This window comes from Rousettus aegyptiacus, unplaced genomic scaffold, assembly GCF_014176215.1.
Source record: "Rousettus aegyptiacus isolate mRouAeg1 unplaced genomic scaffold, mRouAeg1.p scaffold_m13_p_10, whole genome shotgun sequence".
NCBI lineage: Eukaryota > Metazoa > Chordata > Mammalia > Chiroptera > Pteropodidae > Rousettus > Rousettus aegyptiacus.
In genome coordinates this window covers 3,406,830-3,428,652 of record NW_023416285.1, presented here as the reverse complement: position 1 = coordinate 3,428,652, position 21,823 = coordinate 3,406,830, and the positions used below count along the sequence as shown (strand labels likewise).

General features: G+C 52.4%; 1 protein-coding gene and 1 pseudogene across 1 annotated transcript in view; both read left to right on the top strand.

Moving 5' to 3' along the window:
- The window catches only part of STK32B (serine/threonine kinase 32B), a 121,702-nt gene that overhangs the window by 17,554 nt on the left and 82,325 nt on the right, over positions 1-21,823 (top strand). Inside the window, exon 2 of the mRNA XM_036227493.1 lies at positions 15,031-15,086. Coding sequence (XP_036083386.1) covers positions 15,031-15,086 — 56 coding nt within the window. The remainder of the gene's footprint in view (positions 1-15,030; positions 15,087-21,823) is intronic.
- LOC118608870 lies at positions 2,820-2,938 on the top strand (annotated as a pseudogene).

The window sequence follows — 21,823 nt, the reverse complement described above, 5'->3', positions numbered from 1 at the left end:
TTAAGTCTTTTCTGAAATGTCATTTTTCTCAATGAGGTCTTTCTTTTTAAGCTTTTCATCCTTCCCAACATCACCCTCACCCTCATCACTATCTAGCCACCACATCCTTTTACTTATTTGTTTTAATCGTTGTTCGCGCCTCCACTAAACTCACGCTACAGTAAGGCAAGGATTCCTGTCTGTCGGATGCACCCTGCCGTCCCCGGCACCCGGCGCCTGCTGCGGGAGCAGCTCGGAGAATCTGAATGAACAAACATGTGCGTTTCTTTCCAGTGCATTGTCTACCCGGATCTCTTTGTCTGTTTGAGATCCGCACTAAAAATTTTATTTCTATCATAAGCAGTAATGCACGCTCATGATTAAAAAATTGGGAAAGTCTAAAACTCTCAAGGGAAAAAAATGACCGCGGTCCTAACTTTGGGAGGAAACTAATGTTCGATTTTACTTTATTTCCTGGGGAGGCTTTTTTATCTCCTCTGCATAAATACTTTTTTAAGCATGTTCATGCGGTACAATTTTGCATTCAAGTTTTCCACTTTCTGTTACGATTGACGTGTGTTTTCCACATAATGATAATTTTGTCATAGAATTTTTAGGGAGCTCAAAACATTGCATTAGATGAACTGGCTCTGCTTTCCTTCGCTTCTGTCGTGGGCACGGGATTATTTTCCTTCCATTTGCTACTGGAAATAACACTGCGCTGAACATCCGAGCCCCTGCCACTTTCTCTACCTTCCGGGTCATTTCCTTGGACTGTATTTTTCAGAGTAGAAACAGTTTGCGAATAGTTTCAAGGCTTTTTACGTTTTAAGACTTCCCTGGGGGCATCCTGGAGATGGCTAAAGTTCAGCTTCGATTGATAGTTCCCTTTCGAGATGTACTTAGAAATGTACTTAGAAATCTGTACTTTGTTTGCTTCGGATGCTTGTGGAGATGCACGCCCCCCTCTGCATGGAGTCTGTCGGAGAGGCGGCTTGGTGCCTGGAGGAGGCAGGTGCTGCGGGGCGGCGTGCTCACAGCCCAGGCGCGGCCCCCTGGCTGCTGGAAGACCGTGGGCGAGGCCCTCGACTCCTGCGCCCCGTTTTCTGCATTCGCCAGTCGCATATCATCATCCCTGCCTCGTGGTAAGGGTTAAACGGGGCGGCGTGCAGAGCCCCTGCGCGGAGACTGGCATTTAGCACGTGTGCAATAAACAGACGCGGGCACCACTGCTGGTTTAAGCAGCTACACGGCGGGAATCACCCCCGTCTGCATCGTGCACGGAAGGGATAAACACGGCAATGTCTATTCGTGGTGTATTTCGGCAGCAGGAGGACTGGACGGCATCTTTCCGCTTCCGCGGATGTAGACCGCTCCCCTCCCGCCCCCTGCTCCGCTGTAGTTTCCGTCTCTCTCTCCCCGTGAGACCGTTTTTCAGTGCCAGCTGCCCTTCCAACCTCTGTTTTGAAATCCTTGTGATTTTATTGGCTGTTTCGTGTTTTAGATGTCATTTTCTTTGGCGAATTTATCGATTCTCCAAGTAGTTCCTCAAATCTCTCACCGTGTCACATCGAGCCCTTCTTCAGTGCCCGCGGCTGCTGCACGTGGCTTTTGTCAGCTGGCGTGCGTGTGCGTGTGTGTGTGCATGTGTGTGTGTGTGCGTGCGCGTGCGTGCTGCCTGGACCGACCTCTGTGTAAAAGACAGACACCAGCATTTTGTGTGTCATCTCGAGATGCTTATCACAGCGTTATTTGAAACCGAAAGATGAGTAGCAACCTAAATAGCCAACACGTGTGCAGAGGCTCACTACGTTAGGATACTTTCTGAAGGCACGCCAAAAAATAACGTTCATGAAGTGTTTTCAATGGAATGAAGAAATAATTATAATAATAAAAATTCCAAGAATGAAAAGAACATAAGATAACTCAAAATACTAGAAAGAGCTGTGCTGACAGAAATTACTCCCAAGTGGAAAGAATGTTACATGTTATTGTTTCCAAAATTTTTTTATACTGAGAACAAATTGCTTTCTTTGTTGAAAAAAAAGTAACTTGTGCAAAAACTGAAGCATACAAATCTTTTAAGATGGATTCAGTTCACTTTGTTCTTCCACAGTGTCATAAATTAAAATTCTGTCGTTAAGTCCTGCCTCGGGTAGAATCTTCTAGGTGTTTTGTTGTTGCTAAGGTCACCTTCAATCCCTACCTCAGAGGAGACACTATAATTCAGAGTCTCCTCTGTATCAATAATCTCTAGGCTGAAGGACTCCATGTTCCCTTCTTCAATCCATATTTAATGTGGCACGTGTCTGTGGCATGATTTATGACGGCAAAAGTGTTGAGAAAAGCACAAATCGGTTTCTCAGTTGTCGAGTGTACTTTAGCTCAGCATTTTCCGGAATGCACTCTGAGACACGTTAGTTTGCCAAAATTCTCTGTGCGCGTGCTCAGAAAAGATCTGAGAAGGCCCCAGAGCTCTGACCTTTAGTTGACCTTGAGGCTCTGTACCAGCAGGAAGCAGAAGGCTAAGGCAGCGTTGTCAACTGCATGGCGGAATACTTTTTTTCTCAGGCATCGTGAAACATTTTCCAGGCTAGACACAAAACTCCTCTCCATAAGTGTAAAAATATTTAAATCATACTGAGTGTGTTCTATGACCACAGCAGAATAAAATGAGAAATCAGTAACAAAAAAAAAAAATTTGGAAATTCACAAATACATGGAAATTGATACATTCCTAAATAACCAACATTAGAAAATTTTGGGATTCAGTGAAAGCGGTACTCAGAGGGAAATTTATAGCCGCAAATGCCTGCATTAAAAAAAAAAAAAAGAAGAAGATCTACGGCCGTGCCTCCCTGAACAAGTCCGATCCCATCTGATCTCAGAAGCTAAGCAGGGTCGGGCCTGGTTAGTACATGGATGGGAGACTACCTGGGAAGACCAGGTGCTGTAGGCGTAAAAAATTTTAAAAAAATAATAATAAGGGATTGTAAGATGACAAGGTTCTTGCAATCTGTGAGGTCAACCAAGGGTTCCCTCACCTAAAAAAAATAAAATAAAATAAAAAGGAAGATTAGACAAAGAATGAACCCAACACAACGACGTTATTCGAAGGCCTGCGGTACTTTGTTCTGGGTCGATGTTGGTGAGCCAGAGACATGTCACAGCTCGTGAGGCCCTGCCGTTCTGTGGCCGGAAGTCTCTGAGGCAGCCAGTTTCCTCATGGGGAACATGTGTGACATGTTTCGGTATCTGGTCTTACTAGGGTGGCTAAGTCATTAGGGGACAGAGATGATGAAATACTATTAGTCATTCCAAGTTTGTTGGGGATCGTGATGGGAGACGCTCAGGATTTAAGCAGAAAAGCAGGTCGCACACATGAGCCGGAAAAAAATTACTGCCGGGAATTATACCCGTCATTTCACCAGGTGGTAGAATTATGAATGATGTTCATTGTCTCCTGTACTTTCCTGCATTTTCTAAGCAGGGAGATATTTTCTACAACAAGCCTGTGCCATAACATAGTAAAAAAAAAAAAAAAATCACTTAACATGCCTCAGGAACCCTAAGGAGGCTGAAGCTTTGGGTGCAGACCAACACGTCCTTTTAGAGTTTACGGGCAGCCGGTATGAGGGAGAGAGGGAGGACCATCTTAGCGCGTTAACAAATTTTGTACTTTTCTGTGAAAGTGATCATAAAGCATCCTCTCGTCTCTCGGCACGGCTAGCTGTTGGTGGCTCCAGGCGAGCCGGCAGGCGGTCAGCGTTTCTGCAAAGCCACTATTGGCAACGGCCATGCAAGCCACGGAAATGGATCTCCAGGTTTTCTCCGCTCCAGATGGCATTTTGACAACAAAGATAACACGTTCGCACAGTCGCAGCACACACGCTGCTCGGTTAGCCTCCCTCTTCTCACCCTGGGTCTGCTGGAGGGGCTGCTCTATTTTTAGATTTCGGGTTGCACTCGAGGAGCACCTTTCATCAGACCGTACACCTCAGCAGTGATTTATCATTTGGTAGCTTTGAGAGACTCGACGTCCGTGGCACCTGCCGAAGCCGACTGGAGACGCTGTGGGGTTTATCTAAGATTGTGGAAAGGGGGTGGTGGAATGCGCATACGTCAGCCAGTGATCAAGGGACCCCGACCCTTTGCACATGGGCACTGCTGTGATGCCACATAAGGAGCCCAGGTGACCGTCGATGGCCGGAAAAACAGGAACAGATGTTAACGCTTGCAGTGACTCAGGTAACTTTCATGATGCTGGCCATTTGTTAAAGGGGAAAGGACATTTACCAGGCGCCTGCTGAGTGTCAGGCACGTTGCTGTGGAAGCTCATCCGACCATCACAGCCGCCCTAGGAAGTGTTTTTATTCCCACGCGAGAGAGGGCGACATCGAAGCCGAGGAAACGAGGAAGTCACCCAGCTCGGAGCGGCAGAGCTGAAATGCGAGCCTCAATCGTCCTAATCTGAAGACCTTGTTTCCTCTCGTCTTGACCGATGCCCCATGTGTATGCAATCTCATTTAATCAAACTGGCGTTCTTGCCCACGGGGCTTTTATTGCAGGATGGAAAAAAGGGGAACATGACAGGCACTACTGCACTAACTAGGGAAGCCTGTCCGGTTTCTGCCTGACGTGGATACGGTCACACTCTGTCAGGGTTTGTTGAATGAATGAACGAGTGATGTGCTTCCAATGCGTAAGCCTTAAAGATGGAACAGAGGCGCGTTCTTGCTATCCTGCTCCGCGTGTATGTATGCGTTTCCGTTTACTGTCGTGAGAACATTTAATACAAGATCTACCTTCTTGAATTCCTGAGGGTCCAGTGCGTACTGTTGGCTGCAGCCGCAGGGTCGTATGGCAGGTCTGTGGAACGTATTCATTTTGCTTACGTAAAACTTTACGTGCACTGATTAGTAATTCCCATTCCCCCCTCCCGCAGAATCACTCTTTGATTCTGTGAATTTGACTGTTTTAGATAGGTTCCAAGTGGAGTTATTTAGTAGTTATCTTTCTGTGACTGGCTTAGTTCACTCAGCATAATGTCCTCAAGGATCATCTTGGTTGTCACGCATTGCAGAAATTCCTTCTTTTCAAAGGCTGAGTGGTGGTCCATTATACCGATACACCACATTTTCTCTCCCCAGTCTTCTGTTGACGGACATTTGGCTCGTTTGCACATCTTGGCTGTTGTGAATATTGCTGCAGTGGACATAGGAATGGTAACATATCTTTGAGATCCCAATCTCAGTTATTTGGGGTAAAAATTCAGAAGCGGGAGTGGGTTTATATGGTCATTTTACTTGTAATTTTTTGCGGAGTGTCCATACCGTTTTCTGTGGCGGCTGCACCGTTTTGCATCCTACTGACTCTGCAAGGGTTCCAATCTCCCGACACCTTGCCAACACTCACAGCCTTTTGTTTTTTTGATAATAGTGATCTCGACAGGTATGAGGTGACGTCTCACTGTGGTTTTGGCTTGTATGACTCTGATGATTACTGATGTTGAGTATTTTTTCCACATACCTGTTGGCCATTTGGATGTCTTCTTTGGAGAAATGTCTACTGACGTGCTTGGACCATTTTTAAAGGTTTTTTCTTTGCGTCGTGTGTTTCACTGTTGAGTTGTAAGCTCCTCACAGTTTGGAGATTGGCTGCATGTCACGTAGATGGCTTGCAGTATTTTCTGCCACTCCGGGGGATGCCTTTCCCCTCCCAAGATTGTTTCCTGTGCTGGGTCTCATCATGAAACACCATCGCTCCCGCTACACGGCAAAGCAAATCTCCTGGCAAATCTCCTGGCCAGCTCAGAGGCGAGGGCTGAGGAAACGACCTCACCTTCTGAAGGGAGTAGCCGTGCAAAGGGTGAGTGCTGTGGGGAAGGGTGAGCAAATGGGCCCTGAGCCAGCTGCCCGCTCCCCAGCTGTCGGGGAGGAAGTAGGGCGTGCAGATCGGGATGTAAGGAGGACCCAGGAGACAAGGACACCCCCGGGGCCAACCCAGCACCCCAGCATCTCTTGGCTGAGAACCAGAACACTTTCCTGGTCTACAAAACGTGCAGTCAGCAGCAGAGTGGGTTGAAATGCATCCTCGGAGATGGTGTGTGGGATGTGTGCGTGCGCACGTGTGTGTGTGTGTGTGTGAGAGAGAGAGAGAGAAGCATTTCAGGTAAATCTTGTGGGTATACCAGTGACGTCTCACAGTAATTCTTTTAAGGAGGTACTCCTGGCCCCATTTTACAGGCGCGGAGATTGAGACTCATCGCAGTGACATAGCTCACTTAAGGCTACCGTCGCTGCTAGGTGGTGAGCAGGCTCCTGGCCTGTCTTCTGAAGCCGGAGCCCGTGTACACTCCCTGGGTTCCTGCTGCCCCTTCCGTCATGGGCTTCTCGTTGGGAGTCGAGTCGGGTACCCTGGCGACTCAACAGTGTGGGGTGAGTGACGATACATCCTTGTCCTTACGTGATCCTGGGACCCAGGGAAAGAACGTGCTGTTAGGTTCAGCACCTACAGGCGTATATCGGCTCCTACTGTGTGAAACGAGGGTGTATTAGCTTCCTATTTCTGCCCAACTAATTACCACCACCCGTGGCTTAAGATGACACAAGTTTAGGACAGTTCTGGCGGTCAGAAGCCCGAAACAGATTTCACTGGGCCTACGACAAGGTGTCGGCAGGGCCAGTTGCTTCGGGGGGCTCTGGGGTAGAGCCTCTAACAGCACCTGGGCATTGCCCGCATCCCGTGGCTCGCGGCCTCCCTCTGTCGTCAAGGCCAGTGATGGCAGGTGGGGGCCTTCTCACACCGCATCGCGGGGGCTCTGGCTTTTCTGCTCCCCTCACCCGCATTCAAGGCCTCTCATGTTCGCCCTGGGCCCGCCTGGATCATCCAGAGAACTCTCCCCGCCTGCAGGTCGGCTGATTGGCAACCTCACTTCCATCTGCTACCTTAGTCCCTTTTGCCGCACAATGTAATGCTCACAAGTTTCAGGACTTGGGATGTGGCCATCTCGGGGGGGGGGGGGCACGATTCTGCCTGCCCTAGAGAGATTGTGCTGAATCGGGGAGCACAGATGAATCGGGGCCTCGCGTCTCCAGAGGTTGGCAGCGTGTGTCCTGTGTGAGTGCTCACGGCTGGGTGGAGTGGGAGGCAGGAAGTGGGGCGCGGCGTGGCAGGGGTGAGTGTGGGGGTCAGAGGAAGCGGGAGGAGGGGGGCGGCTTCAGACTGGGGAGCTGGGGGGCTGGAGAAAGGCCCTGTGGACGAAGCGGTCTGCGAGCTTGGCCCGGAAAGATAGATAGGATGTCAAATGGCCAAGTTAGTTGGGAGAACATTCTAGAGAAAGGGAATGGCCCGGAAACACAGCCGCTTCTGGCACCGTGCTCGAAGTGGTGGCCCCCGGCTCAGCGGCCTCCAGGGACAGAAGTCACAGGGGTGAGAGGAGCCCCCTTTCTGCTTGTTGGCTCCTGTGTTTTCAGGGGGGCCCCGTCCCAGCCAGTGAGCAGCCACCCTCCCCACCCCCAGTTCCAGCCACTTGTCACCCTTCAGGAACCTGTGCCGAGGGTGGCCAGATCACTCTGCTTTTCTGAGGAAGCTGGAGATCTGGATTTTTATGTGAAATAAAAGTATCTAATTCAGTTCTTTAAAAACACAAACACTGACTAGGCCAAATAGAAATCAGAGAGCATTTTCATTTGTAGTCTCTGATGCAAGGCACAGAAAGGGTGAGTGACTTGCCCAAGGCCACCCAGCTACGAAGTGAGCATGGTCAGTGATCCCTGGGTTCTTGACCCCATGCTCCAGATGCCATGTGATGATGAGCACCCTCTGGAGAGGTGGGTGGCACCTGTCCTAGGCCATGGGAGGGGTGCAGGCCGGGAGAAGGTGGCTGCAGATCATAGGGATGGCATTGTGGGTGCAGGCTTCCTGCCCACCCCAGGAGGCTGTCCGTCGGGGGGATTTGGGGTGCACCATGGGTACGGCTTCTGGGAGGGGCTGCCTGGTCCCACAGCGTGGGGTCTGGTGAGTCAGGAGTTGACGAGCTGTGCTTGTTTCTCTGGAAGAGAGAGAAAGAGAGAGAGAGAGAGAGAGAGAGAGAGAGAGAGAGAGAGAGAGAGAGAGAGAGAAGGGTGGGGAGGGAGACAAGGAGAGGGAGAAGGAGCCCGAAGAAAGAAGAAAGACAAACTAAAATTGCCTCTTTTGTCGATGCCAAAAGAAAAGACATTTGGCTGACAAAAGGGGGTGGGTAATTAAGACCATCATTGATATGAAAGTTCATCAGGAACTCTGTTATTTTTCTTTTTTTTAAGAATGGAACGTTAGAAACGATTCCTTTATCATTATCTCTGAGAGAATAGGAATTTTATCCCATCGTGTACCCCAATTACAGACCGTAATGACTTAGTCTCTGAAAGAAGTTTTTAAAAAAAAAAAAAACACACAAAGCATTTCTTTCATTTGCATTTCTACTCTCTGGGGCCGAATAACAGTCTTGCAATAATGAAACGATAACTGAAATTCCCGTCCGACGCGAATGGCCGCAGATTTACCTCGAGGAGCGTGCTTCTTGACAAACGCCCCCAGACACGTCCCGCAAAGGACCGCGTGGCGATTAGAGCCCCGGTGCTCAGGCAGAACGGGCCGGGCTCATTCATTCGGCAGACAGGGGTCGGTGCGGTAGCCTTTCCTCCCAGGTCGCCAGGGACTGTCCCGATTTCCCGGCGCCTCCTCGATTGAGCGCCCCCCTTGTGTTCTCAGAAGTGTCCCGGTTTTGACGCTGACATGTCCGGCAGGCTGTGGTGACGGCTTCCACTGTGCCGGCACCGCGCTCAGGCCTGGAGGGAAGAGGCGCGGCCTTGGGACAGACGCGGTCCCCGCCCTCCTCTCCTGTAGCTCTGGGTGAGTCACTGCGCATCTCTGGGCCTCGGTTTCCTTCCCCGGTGGACCACGACCAGTGGCGAGGCCATCGTGAGCATCGGATGCTCCGTCGCAGGCCAATGCATGGCGGGGTCCCTGGCAGGAGCGAGCGAGATGCGCCTTAGTTTCCACGTCGTGGGGCCGAATGCGCGTTAAGCATCCAGCGTTTCTCCGGCGCGTGCGCGGGAGAGGACACACTGAGGCGTGCTGCCCGCCAGCTAGCAGAAGCGCACCCAGAGTGACAGAACCCAGCGACCTCCTTTAGTCATTCATTTATTTAGCAAGTAAGTGACCTGTTTTCTCCTCAATGCCCCCGGCTCTGCACTGGGTCCCGGGGACTCACTGGGCACGGGGGACAGTCCCTTGCTGATGTGGCCTGGCGTCGCTGTGCTATAGGGAGGCCCCGTGTCCCGTGGCCGCAGAGGCGGGCCTCGGGGTGGTCGGAGGGACGGGGAGGCCGGCCGCGCTGCATTTCAACCTCTCGAAATTCCCTGGTTGAAGCCTCAGAACGCGACCTTACGTGGAGAGAGACGTTTGCAGAGGTCACCCGGTTAAAACGAGGTCACTGGGGGATGGGGGGCTCTGATCCGGCACGTCTGCTGTCCTCACTAAAGGGGGGAATCCGGCCGCTGTCACGCACACAGGGAGAACGGCACGTGGAGACGGAGGCGGAGATCGAGGCGATGCGTCTACGAGGCGGAGAACGACCGAGGTGCCCGCCAGGCCCCAGGAGGCAGGGGAGACGCCGGGGGACACAGCGTCCCCCACAGCCCCACGCGCCGCCGACACCGCGGCCTCAGGCTCGTGAGAGACTATGTCCCCATCGTTTGGGGCACCCAGGCTGGGCACTTTGTCACAGCAGCCCGGGGCACTGACACCCCTTCCCCGCGGGCCCAGAGTCCCGGCAGGTGCTGCTGGCTGGTGCAGAAGCGTGGACACTGGACGCGTCCCCAGCCACTCGGCCTGCGCTCCGGTGGGCGGGCCCGCTCCCTTGTCCTCAGAAACGGACACAGGACTCCAGATCAGCGTCCCAGTGTGACAGAGTCGATGAGGTCCAAAAGTGTGTTCTGGGGGAGAAAGGCGCACGCGGGGCTTTCTCAGAGGCGAGTGACAGCCGTGTGCCAGCGGCGGGAGGACGGGGCGGCCGCGGCCTCGGCGGCGGGGTTCTCAGGGACGCGGCCGCGGCCTCGCGCGCCCTCGCCAAGCCTGTCCCTGGCTGCCGCGGTCCTAGCAGCCGGCAGACGGCTGCGGCCTGCGCACGGAAGCTGAGATGCTCGCGCACACCGCAGGCTGTCTCTACACCCGGGGACTCGCGGCGGCTCGGGGTACGAGCCACCCTTGCCACCCGCGAGGGGCTCCTCCACGAGTCGGAGGATTCACGCATCGGACCACTGTTCTGACAGCGGTGTTTTACAGGTGAGATGTGCCAGACACGGGCCGGTGGGAAAATAACACGGCCGCCCCGACGTCTCCTCCTCCAGGGGGATAAAGCAGACGTCGCCTCGGGCCATGTCCCTCGTCCTGCACCCCGTGATCCAGAGGCGGCCCCAGGGTTTCTGCTCTGTAGATACGTATCGAACAAATAGATAAAAGGTCTTTCCAACATAGTCCCACTAGGGTGCTTTCACTAAATCTGGATGTTCTTTTGAAAGGAATCTTGAGTGGAGGCTTCACGTCTGTTCAGTACGAGTATTTTCAAAGGACTCCCTCCCGTCTTCCAGTAAGGAGAGAGACATATGTACGGAAGACGCTCGGTCCCCCAGGACATGCCGGCCCTCCTGCCGGGCTGGTGGCCTCTGGGGGAGACAGGGGGCGGCACAGGGCTCATTGTTTCTCGGAGCAGGGGCAGCACTGCATGTGACAGGCTGGAGCCTGCCCTTGGGATCTCTGGGCAGCCCGGCTCTTCCCGCACCCCTGACCCCGTATTAACGCGCCCCGTCGGGGAGAGGACATTGGCTCGAGCATCTTCGTGAAGCCGCGGGCTGCGAGAAGCCCGCTTGCATGTCGCAGGGTAGCCGGAGACGTTTCTGACACTCCTGTTTTCAAAGACAGTAGTGAGGTTGTGATTTAACTTGGTTGGAGGCGCAGGGATTCGGGAAATTCTTAACGGCAGAGAGTTCTCCGTGTGTCACGTCACGAGCCGCCCCGTGTCATCGGTTAGCCTCGCCGTGTGGCTTGGTCGTCCAGGTGACAGATCCCGCCTCCCGCTCCTCCGCCTCCCCGATGCCCCGGGCCTCACGTGCCGATTCGCACAGCGCAGTCGGCCCGTCGAGCCCGGGCCCCGTTCCAGCCTCTGGGCGTCCCAAACAGCCCCTGCCCTGGGAAGGGTCACCGTCAGCGGGGTGACCACGTGCGTAAGCGTGAAAAGCTGCTTTCCGGACGCATCCAGGAGAGGTGCGGGCAGCGTGAGGCCGGCACGGACGAAAATGCGGGCGAAGACAGGAGAAAATCGAGACGTGGGCAGAAAGGGCGCCGGGGAGAAGCACGAAATGTTCGCCCGAAGCGCCCCACTCAGGTTGCAGCGTCCTCGTGGGCCCACGCAGGAGAGGCACAGGGCCCCTGGCCCTGAGGGGCGGCCGCCGGACGCGTCCTCGGGACGGCTGGCCCTCGCTGGGGCGCCGAGGCTTCGCTGGTCCCGGGAACCTGGCCGCGTCGCTTGGCTCCTCGGTACATCAGGGACCAGTATCTCGGCTCCGTCTTTTTTTGAAGATGGCCCCACGAACTTCCCGTCCCCTGGCACTCCCGTGATAACGTCGCATGATGTTGGAAAGAGGAGATTGTATAGATGCACCGATTCCATCACGTGCCCTCTCTGAGGGGCCGATGAAAGGAAAGAGAGAGGATTCGAGGCTCCGCCGGAAACCTCTAGACGCTTGGAGGCCTCGCTCACAGCCAGGAAAGCACCGCGGGCCTCATGCTCCCACCGCAAGGAGCCTCCGGCCGCCCTCGGCCCTCCCCTGTCCACCCGCCCGGGCGGATCGCTCAGTGACTGACCCTCGCCCTCTGCCGAAAGGCTCTCGCCTTGACTCAGGTCGAGGGCCGTTTTGCGGCCCGTGTCGAAACGCTGTCCTGCCCCCGCCGAGTGGTTTTCGCGCCTCTGTCACCCCGTGAGGGTCCGTGTCCGGGTCTCCGTTCTGTCCCACTCACACGCGCGTCTGCCCCTCCACCCGCACCGCCCGGTCTGGATCCGCGGGGTAGAGCGAACCGTCCCCGTCTGGCCCCTCCCGCCGGGCGCTTCCCCGGCTCCGCGGCTGTGACGGCTCGCCATGGTCAGGGCCGGCTTCGAGCCCCACATCTCTCCCCCTCCCTTCCTGCATTTTTTCCTTTTCTCCCTCCATCCCTCCCTCTTTCTCTCCTCCTTCCTATCGTGGTCCATAACCGCATATAGCAAACGACCCCCTAAGCAGCCCCTAAGCAGCGCCGGCCGCCGGCCGCCAGCCTCCAGGGAGGGTTGCTCCCCCCCGCCCCCCACAGCACAAACAGCCAATGCCTTTTGAGGGGTTGCTCTCTGGAAGCTCTGTAGACACCATGTCCCCCACTCTATAGAGGCGACAAGTGAGGCGCACAGAGGCCAAGGGGCTGACCGAGGCCGCCCGGTGTGACCGCAGGCTGGCTTCTGCCAGGCCCTACAGAGAGCTTAGACCTAGTGCCAAGGTGGTGGTGGCTTGTGGGGGGCGGGGAGAAGCTTTGGGGAGAGAGGGCAGGTGAGATGCATGTCCAAGGCCCGGGGAGAGGTTCCCCCCAAAGTAAGGGGAGTTGGAGGAAGGCTTTCCGGGCAGGCGAAGCACCAGGCGTGGCAGCGAGAGGCGGCGGGCTCCGTCAGGAGACACCCGCGTGGGTGCTGTCGGGAGGGCGAGGGGCCAATGCCGGCCGCGGCGCCACCTCGTGGCCGCGTGGGGGTGCCCCGCGGGACTCGCGCGGGGCCCGGCTCGTCGCTGGTCACGTCCCACGTGCAGTCCACGCCCGTCACCTTTCTCATCTCCCTTTGACCTCTGGCGAGTGCGGGAAAATGTGAAAATACGGAATTTCTTTCCCTGGCAAGTTATTCTCAAACCCATCCAGGTCGAAGAACTGAGTGTCGCAAAGTTATCCATCAGCCCTGTCTCTCCATTCTGAGCACGTCGGGCGTCCGGTGCCGTGCTGGGTCCGACCTGGGCTCGGGGCGGACGCGACGCACCGTAATCATCCTCCGGCGCGTGGGTTCCATGCGCAGGAACTGATGGTATTCGCTTACCGCCCCCCCCCGTCCTCCCTCTCATTCTGCAGCGAACCCATCAATTCGCTTTATCTCTGGTAAATAACATGGCTTCCCTGCTTATTGGAAACTGGCCGTAATCCAATCTAATTAAAGAGTACTTCCCGGACACTCATCATGTCCCAGGAGCTGCGTGTGGCATCGTGAATACGGAGGTTTCTTTCCATCATTCCTGACCGTGCATTAGCACCGTGTTAGGTGCTGGGGTTTCGGTAGCAAAAACAAACATGGCCTTCGACCTCAGGGAGCTTAGGGTCCCGTGGGGTGGGGGGAAGTGATCTTAAACGCTTACATAACTCCATGTGAAATTACACAGGATGATGCGTTTGGAAGGAAAGTCCCACAGAGCAGACTTGTCCGGATGCTGGCGGGTGGAGGGGAGGCGGAGTTAGGGAGCATGGGGGGAGGGCCGGGGGGCGGGGACGGGGTGCCGGGGAAGAGCATTAGAGACCCCGGGCGGGATCGGGGCGGGAAGGGAGCCCGTTCTGGGGCTCCGTGGGTGTGGACAGTGTGGAGCAGGTGCAGCAGGAGGCCTGACAGCCTCGTGGCCACGGGGAGGAATTTGCTCTCTCCCCTAAGCGATGGAGGGGGCTTTGGGGGGGGAGAGCAGAGGAGGAGCAAGACCCCTGCCTGCAGCGTGGAGCACGCGGCAGGGCGGGAGAGTCGGGGGGATGTCCTCAGTCCAGGCGGGGGTGAGGTTGATTAGAGCAGCCGGTAGCCTCAGGGGCGGCTAGACGGCACAGGCGGCAGACAAGGTAGCACGCACCTGCCCTGCTCAGGGTTTGGAGGTGGGGTCGGGGGAGGAGCCGAGGCTGAGCTCTGGGCCTTGAGCTTGAGGTCACGTGAACATTGGACACTCACCCTGGCTCTGCCTTGGGCCTGCTGAGTTCGAGGCAGCTTCAGAGCCTCTAAGAGGGGCCGTGAGGTGGGCACGGGTTGGTCCCTACGGCCTGGGGACCGGAGAAGCCTTGGGGAGCCTTGGCGAGCCCTCGGCAGTTGGCAGTGATGGATGCCCTTGTGGCCGGGAAGACAGGGAAGGCTGTCGGCCGGAGGCCGGACGGGCTCCAGTTTTAACGTGTAGGAGGCCGGAGCTGCGTGTGCGAGAGGAGCTGGCCCGGGGAAGGGAGAGGGTGCCTGGCCGCGGAAGCCAGAGCAGCTGAGCAAGAGGAAGACAGAAAGGTGTCCGCTGGATTGAGCGGCTGGCTGTACGTCGCGGGCCTGTGACGCCGTGGAGCTGTGGAGAGAAGCCAGATAGAAGCCAAATTTCTATTTCCCGTGAGGAAACGGAAGTAGCCAGAATGGGGAATACAGCATGGATGGCAGACGTGAGACAGGAGCGGGCTGTGGGGTCATCGTCCTCGTCTTCCGGGAGCTCACGGGGCCAGGGTTGGACAGGCATCCGAAGGGGACAGGACTGTGCTGTGGTCATGGCAGGTGATGGCTCAGGGGTTCGCCAAACGGGGTCCCCAAAGGAGTTGGGATTAGCCTCTTGGACACTCAGGCAGGTAAGCTGATGTCTAAGTGTCAGGTGGACCAGACAGGAACCGGAAGTGGGGAAGGTCATCCCGGCGAAGGGGACTATACGAGTGTGGTAATCTAAGTGCCCGCGCTTTTCTCTGTCGTCTGCTCTTCTGGGCCTGAAGGATGTCTCTAGTTCTGTACGCCCTCGGGGTGGTGTTCCCTGCCAAACCTGCCCGTTGGGGATGGAGATGGGGTAGGCCAGGAAGCATCCATTCAGTGGTGGACCGTTGCCATGGCAACTCTCATGCAATCAAACCCACAGCCATTTGGAATAAATGGTTGGGTACAGAGATAAGAACCTTCGAGAACCAGTCCAGGGTTTGGCAGATCTGACCTGTTTCTTCTCCCTTTTTCTTTTGCAGTCAACTTTGACCATTTTCAGATTCTACGGGCCATCGGGAAAGGGAGTTTTGGAAAGGTAAGGATGGCGGATCTTTAAAAACGTCACCCACAAAACGCGCAAGCCCCGACTGGTGGCCGATGCCTGCTGCCCGTGTTTGTACGTCTGCTTTGCCGTTGGTTGCCGGGCACTGAGACGTCCTGTCTGACGCAAGGGTTTGGATTTGCCGAATTCGAAATGGAAAAGCAAGTCTGACAGTTCCCTTTAGATGCACTCTAATTTCATTCTGGAAATTGGATTACCGTGGCAGCCCTGGTTTAGGTGAATTACAACGGTAATTATTTCAAGATCGCTAATGCTAGTTCTTCCTTGAGGATCTAAATGAGGAAAGTGGAAAAAAAAAAAAAACCCACAAACTTAGGAGACAGCCAGGGTCGGCTACTTCCTGTCACGTAGGCGCTTTATAAAAAAAAAAAAAATGTATTTGGAAAGAATACTTAAATGAGGTCTACCCTCTTAAAATGTTAAGCGTGCAATATGTTATCGTTGATACAGGATCGTACAGCCTGTCTCTAGAGTTTATTCATCTTGCTTGACTGAACTTTATGCCCTTTAGTGGGTGACTTCCCGCTGCCGCATCCCCAGCCCCTGACAGCCACCATCCCGCTCTCCGATTCTGTGAATTCGACTATTTTCGATAGCTCATGTGCAAGCAGTATTTGTCCTTCTGTGACTGGCTTGTTTCGCTTAGCATCACGGCCTCGAGGTCCGTCCATGCTGCAGCGTTCCGCAGACCTTCGTTCTTTTCTCATTTTCTCATTTGTTTTTTTTCATTTGTCTGCCCCCTTGAGCCACGTTCTCCACCTAGACCGTCACCTGCTCCCCCTGCTGGACTCTGTTTTAGGGGAGCGTCCGAGGACTAGTCTGTGTTTGGTCAAGGATTAGTCTGTGTTTCTAAGGAGCGTCTCATCCTTACACAACATCCTCCGGCAGACCAGGAGGTCCTTTGGGGTGGTCACCACCCCTGGGAGGTCAGTCAGCGAGGGCCTAGCAGCCTGCAGGGCAGCCCGGCCAGACAGGGGGCAGGGCGCATGGGTTGAAATGCCAGCCGCGTGGGGGTCGAACCTCACAGGTGCATCGCGCAGGTCGACGCCTTCTGCATCGGGCTGTTTTCAGATGTGAATGTGACTGGGAAGCAGAGTGCCCAGTGCAGAGCCCAGACGGCCCCTCAGGCAGCAGCGAGTCCCTCTCCGGCGGAGGGAAGAGGGGACTTTGACTACGTGGGCTAATGGCGAGACAGTGGTCTTCCATGGCGCTCATTCTTCTGGAAAACCGCATAGCTCTGGGTTTAATAGGCTCCTCGTTATTGAGTTTTCTCTAAGTCTGTGTTTTGTCCTGTTATTGGCAGTTTGTGTAGAATTGATACAAAGCCAGCCTGCTTAGATTCATTTTTTAATTCTTTCATTTATTTATCCATCTATTCACTCATCCATCCAAAGACCCATCCATCCACCCACCCACCCGTCATACAGAGAATCGTTTTGCTCTGGACCCTGCTCTAGGTCTTGAGGTTACAAAAATGAACCTGATATGGTGCCTGCTTTTGAGGACCTCTCAGATACATGCAGGAGGCAGAGAAATAAACAGAAAATGAAAGTCCAGTCTGAAAAACACTGGTGGAGAAAGCTCAGGCGGTATGGGTAGACGGGTGAGTTTGGAGGAAACCGAACTCAGACTTCAAAGAGTACCTTTTCTGTAGAGGACAGGGTTGACGAGATCTCTAAATAATATTTTCTAATACTTTAGTAGGAAGATTTGCAAATGTATCTACTACCTACATTCTACAATTAACATTTTACCAAACTTATTTTATGAAGTACCTGTCCTATCCATCAATCCCCTATTTTTAAATGCATTTTTACAGTCAATTCCAAATATCTATACACTTTTCCCTAAACATTTCAGCAAAAAGATTTGTCTATAGTTTTTCATTCTCTGTAAAATGCACACACAATGAAAAACACAAATACCAAGTTTACATTTCCCGAGTCTTAAGAAATGCGTACGTCTGTGTGCCTTGAACGTCTACCAAGAGATGGGACATCACCATCGCCCAGAGCCCCTGTCGACCCTTCCCTGCCAAAACTCACCTCCACTCCAGCCGCTCCATGCTAGTCTAGGGGTTCGACTCGCCCGTCGTATAGTTTGTGTAAGGGGAATCATGAAACGAGCACTCTTTTGTGTTAGGCTTCACAATGCTTTGCATTTTACATGATGTTTCTGCAGTGTAATGCTCTTGAGATTCATTCGTTTTGCAATACATCAGCACGTTTTTCTTTGTATTGATGAATAATATTGCATTCTACTAATATGTTCCAGTTAATTCATTTTCATCGTAATAGACTCCAGGACTGTTTCTAGATTTTGTTATTTTGCATAAAGTTGCTATGAAAATTTGTGAAGCCTTTTTTTTTTTTTTTTTGTGAACATATTTTATTTCTCTTGGGTAAATATCTAGGATCGGAATTGCTTGACATGGAGTAGGTGTTTGTGTGGTTTTGTACGCAGCTGCCAAAAGGCTTTCGACATGGTTTTATCATTTTTTACTCCTGACAAGGGTTCCGTTTGCTTCGTGTCCTTGCCGACACATGCCGCTATCAATATTTTTCACATTAGATATTCTGATAAGTGTTTACTAGTATGTCAGCGTGATTTTCATCAGCATTTCCTTGATGAGTAATAATGATGAACATCTTTTATATGCTAATGACCAGTCACATGTCTTCATGTGTAAAGTTTCTGTTCAAAACTTTTTGCCATTTAAAAATTTGGGGTTGATTGCCTTATTATTATAGAGGTGTGGGATATATATATATATATATATATGCATATACGTTTTATTTGTCATATATGAGACTCTATGAGATTGTTAATTTTATTAGTGGTGTGTTTTGATGCACAGACAGTTTAAATTTTGACAAGGTCTAATTTATTGAGTTTTTCTTTTAGGGTTATTGCTTTTTGTGACTTATATAAGAAAATTTGGCTCAGGAAAATGTACTCAAGTCATGAAGATATATCCCTCTGTTACTTTCTAGAAGCTTTATGGCTTTAGCTTATAGGTTTATTTCTATGACTCATTTTGAGTTAAACATTTTGTATGATGTAAAGTAAGGGTTGAGGGGTGTGTGTGTGTGTGTGTGTGTGTGTGTGTATCTATTTCTTGAAAAACACTTTACTCATTGGATTGTTTTGGTGGCCTCGTGAAAAATCAGATGTCTCGTATAAGTGGCAGGTCTGTTTTGGGGCTCTCTATTCTGTTCATCTGTTCTACTCATACACGTACCAGACTTAATCCCTGTAGGTGAATAGTAAACCTTAAAACGAGGTAGTGTAAATCTCCCCTTACATGTGACCCCTAGGGGCCAGCCAGAGATTTGAGCAGAGTTTACGTGCCACACAGGAGGCTCCCTTTCTCTCGATTTCTCAGAAGAGGAGTTATGGCCCAGAGAATTTAGGAAGTTTGCCTGAAATCTCACGGAGTGGTTGAACTTAAACAACAAAATATTTTAAAATCCCGTCGAACCTTTACTTCCTGTTGGTTGTCACCCTAATGTTGAGCATTTCGTGACTTTAGGACAATCGAAGCTTGTATTTTACTCTACAAACAGTCGATACCACATCCAACACCCGGAGGCATGTCCCTTTCGCCCTCACGCCATCTCTGAGTTTGGTCCTGGCCCTTGGCCTCCGTTCTCGGCAAACTACCAAATTCGTTAGCCTGCGGCCTCGTGACTTTTAAACGAGTCATATCCTGTCATCGGCCCTTGGCTGTTTTGTTTACCTGTCCTGCTGATACCTGCGCTGCTGTTCACCTGTGGGCTTGGCTCTCAGCACCTGTAGTCCAGAACATAAATGTGTTAAATATGATTGTAACAGATCTTTTGAAAAAAAGAAAAAAATGCAAACTGTGTAGACTCTCTATTTTTAAGTCACTCTTGGGTCATAGCCATTTCTCGATGACAGCAAGATTCATGTGGAACGTATCCGAACCTCTGGTGTTCAGGACAAAGTTAGTTTACTTCAAGGCGACAGAACATAGCTTTGTCTGGTCAGAGCACCGGATAATGGCCACCTTTCCCAGGAAATGCGGGCGTCTGCGTGACTCTGAGTAAACTCAAGGCGGAGAAGGGCGGGCGCAGGAAGGGGAAAACCACCTTGCTCGTATTGAGTGTTCTGGCTTTGCTGCCTGTGTTTGGCAGGTTCGCCATCTGGCCTATATGAAGGGTTTTCCAGAAGGACATTTCATTGTTCGTGAGGACGGTAGTTTAGCAGGAAACAGCTCATGCGAGGTCACAGAGCCTCACTTCACGCCCGCGCCGGGAGAAGTCCTGCTCCCCCAGCGCCGCACCCAAGGAAACCGCTGACCGCTGCGGGCGACCGTTGGTCTTAGCAAGACTTGACTGACATTTGTTTATAACCCCTCATGAGTGATTTCCGGGGCAGCTGAGGCACAGCAGAGTAGATTCTGGACATCAGTGGAGATGCTTGAGATTGGGAGGTCAGGCCGATCTGCTCTGTGCTAGCCGTGGATCCCGGGGAGGGCGAACGAGCCACTCCGAAGCTTAATTTTCTCATCTGTAAAGGGGTAAGAAAATGGAAAATTGTGGCGGCTGCTGGTTTTGACTGTCCAGCATACTTTTCAGTCCCTTGTATCTTATCAAATAACATCACCTTCCTTCGGAGAACACCGCCCCCCCCCCGCCGCTCCCTGTGGCCCGGAGACTGTCGGTCATTGTGGTCCCCGTGGTCCCCCCTCACCCTCTGGCATGGGCCTGCGACGTGGCTGTGCCTGCCACACGGGTCATATTTAGGCAGACGAGTGCTTGCCCCAAGGACTGGCCATGTGACTCCAGCCCAGCCATTCATAGTTCTTCCCCAGAGTTGGAGTTGAAAGGCTTGTTCTTCCCCGCCCTGAATCATGTACTGTAGGAAGACAGGTCTGTATTCGCCGGGAGCCATTTCCCTCAGCAGTTGGTGAAGGTCATGGTCTATCAGTAGAGGGACAGAATGAGGTGTAAAGCAGACAGGCAGAAGTGAGAGGCGGGTGGGGACGGGGAGCCCTGCTGGGTGGAGTTGGGACCTGGGCGGGCAAGCGAAGCACCTGGGTATGAACTCGGAGGCGGCGTCACCTCCCGGGGCCCTGGGGATGCGGGCCAGTGCTCGGGTCCTCACATCTCGCACTCTGGGCTCCTCGCTTGCCTTACCCCAGTGCTGGAGGTGACTGCCTGAACTCGGGTCCCCCCGGAAGCCGATGCTGACAGAAGGCATTGAGGGCAAAGCCTTCCGTGAGATTCCCCAGAGGTCGGGGCTGGTCGTTGTCATCTGCCCGGACCCGGGTCCCACTCTACCCCAGGTCCCAGCACGGCTCGCTCACACCGTGCAAGCCTCGCTCAACGTCCCCTCCACGGGGCCTCCCTGCGCAGCGCCCCGCTCGGCCCCGCGGCAAGCGCGCACGTCCCTGTGCCTTCCCCGTGCCCCTGCGGTCGTGGCCCCTGTCACTGGCCAGGACTCCATGCGCTTGTCCGTCTGTCCTGGCTGTCGGGCTCCTGCACCAGAACCTCAGTTCTCGAGGGCAGCATGTCGTATGTATCCTGGCACCCGGTAAGCAGTGCACACATGCACGTGCACACACATGCACACTCACACACATGTACACACACATGCATGCACACACACACATGCACACTGCACATGCACACACACACATGCACACTGCACATGCACACACACACATGCACATGGCGCTCACACACCTGCACTCACACACATTCATGCACACACATGCATGCACACACATGCGCACACACATGCACATGCATGCACACACTCACATACACACATACATCCACATGCACACACATACCTGTTTATCCACACTCATATGTACATTATGCATATACATGCATGTGCATACTAAGCCATATATATGCACATATACGCATATCTGTACATGTATACATATGTACATATATACACATATATTTGCATGATGCATATGCATACATATGCGGACTCACTAAGCAGTATACTCATACATGTATATGTATCTATATACACATATGCATGATACATATACATACATAGACACACTGAGCAGCATATATGAACGTATATACATATATATCTACATATACATATATGCATGATGGGTATAAACATGTACACACCCGGTAAACAGCAGATATGCACACGTGTGTGCATATGCACATATATACATATGTATGTAGAGACACATGCATACATCCACACATGTGTAGTATATTCACACCTATATCCCTGTATATACCCTCTAAGCAGGATATACATATATAGCCATACCCACTGAGTAGTACACACACACATGCGTATATGTATCCACATATAAATACACACTCACTAAACAATATGTAGGTACATATACACATATACCCCACCCATTTAGTGTATAGATACAGACCCACATGAATATATATACACAGATATATGTATACCACATAGCAACATGTATGCATTACACATATATGCATATACATACATACCTACTACGTATATGTACATATACACATACAGTATACATGCGTGTGCAGTATACATATACACACGTATGTACAAATGATTCGTAGAGCATACATATGATATATAACATAAATGAATGAATATATATAAACAAGTGAAGAACTTGACAGTTAACCAATCCACTGATAAGATTTAGTTGATCAGTTTATCCCGATTGTCCTGGTCGGGGTCCTGAGGCAGATTTCGCCATCTCCCTG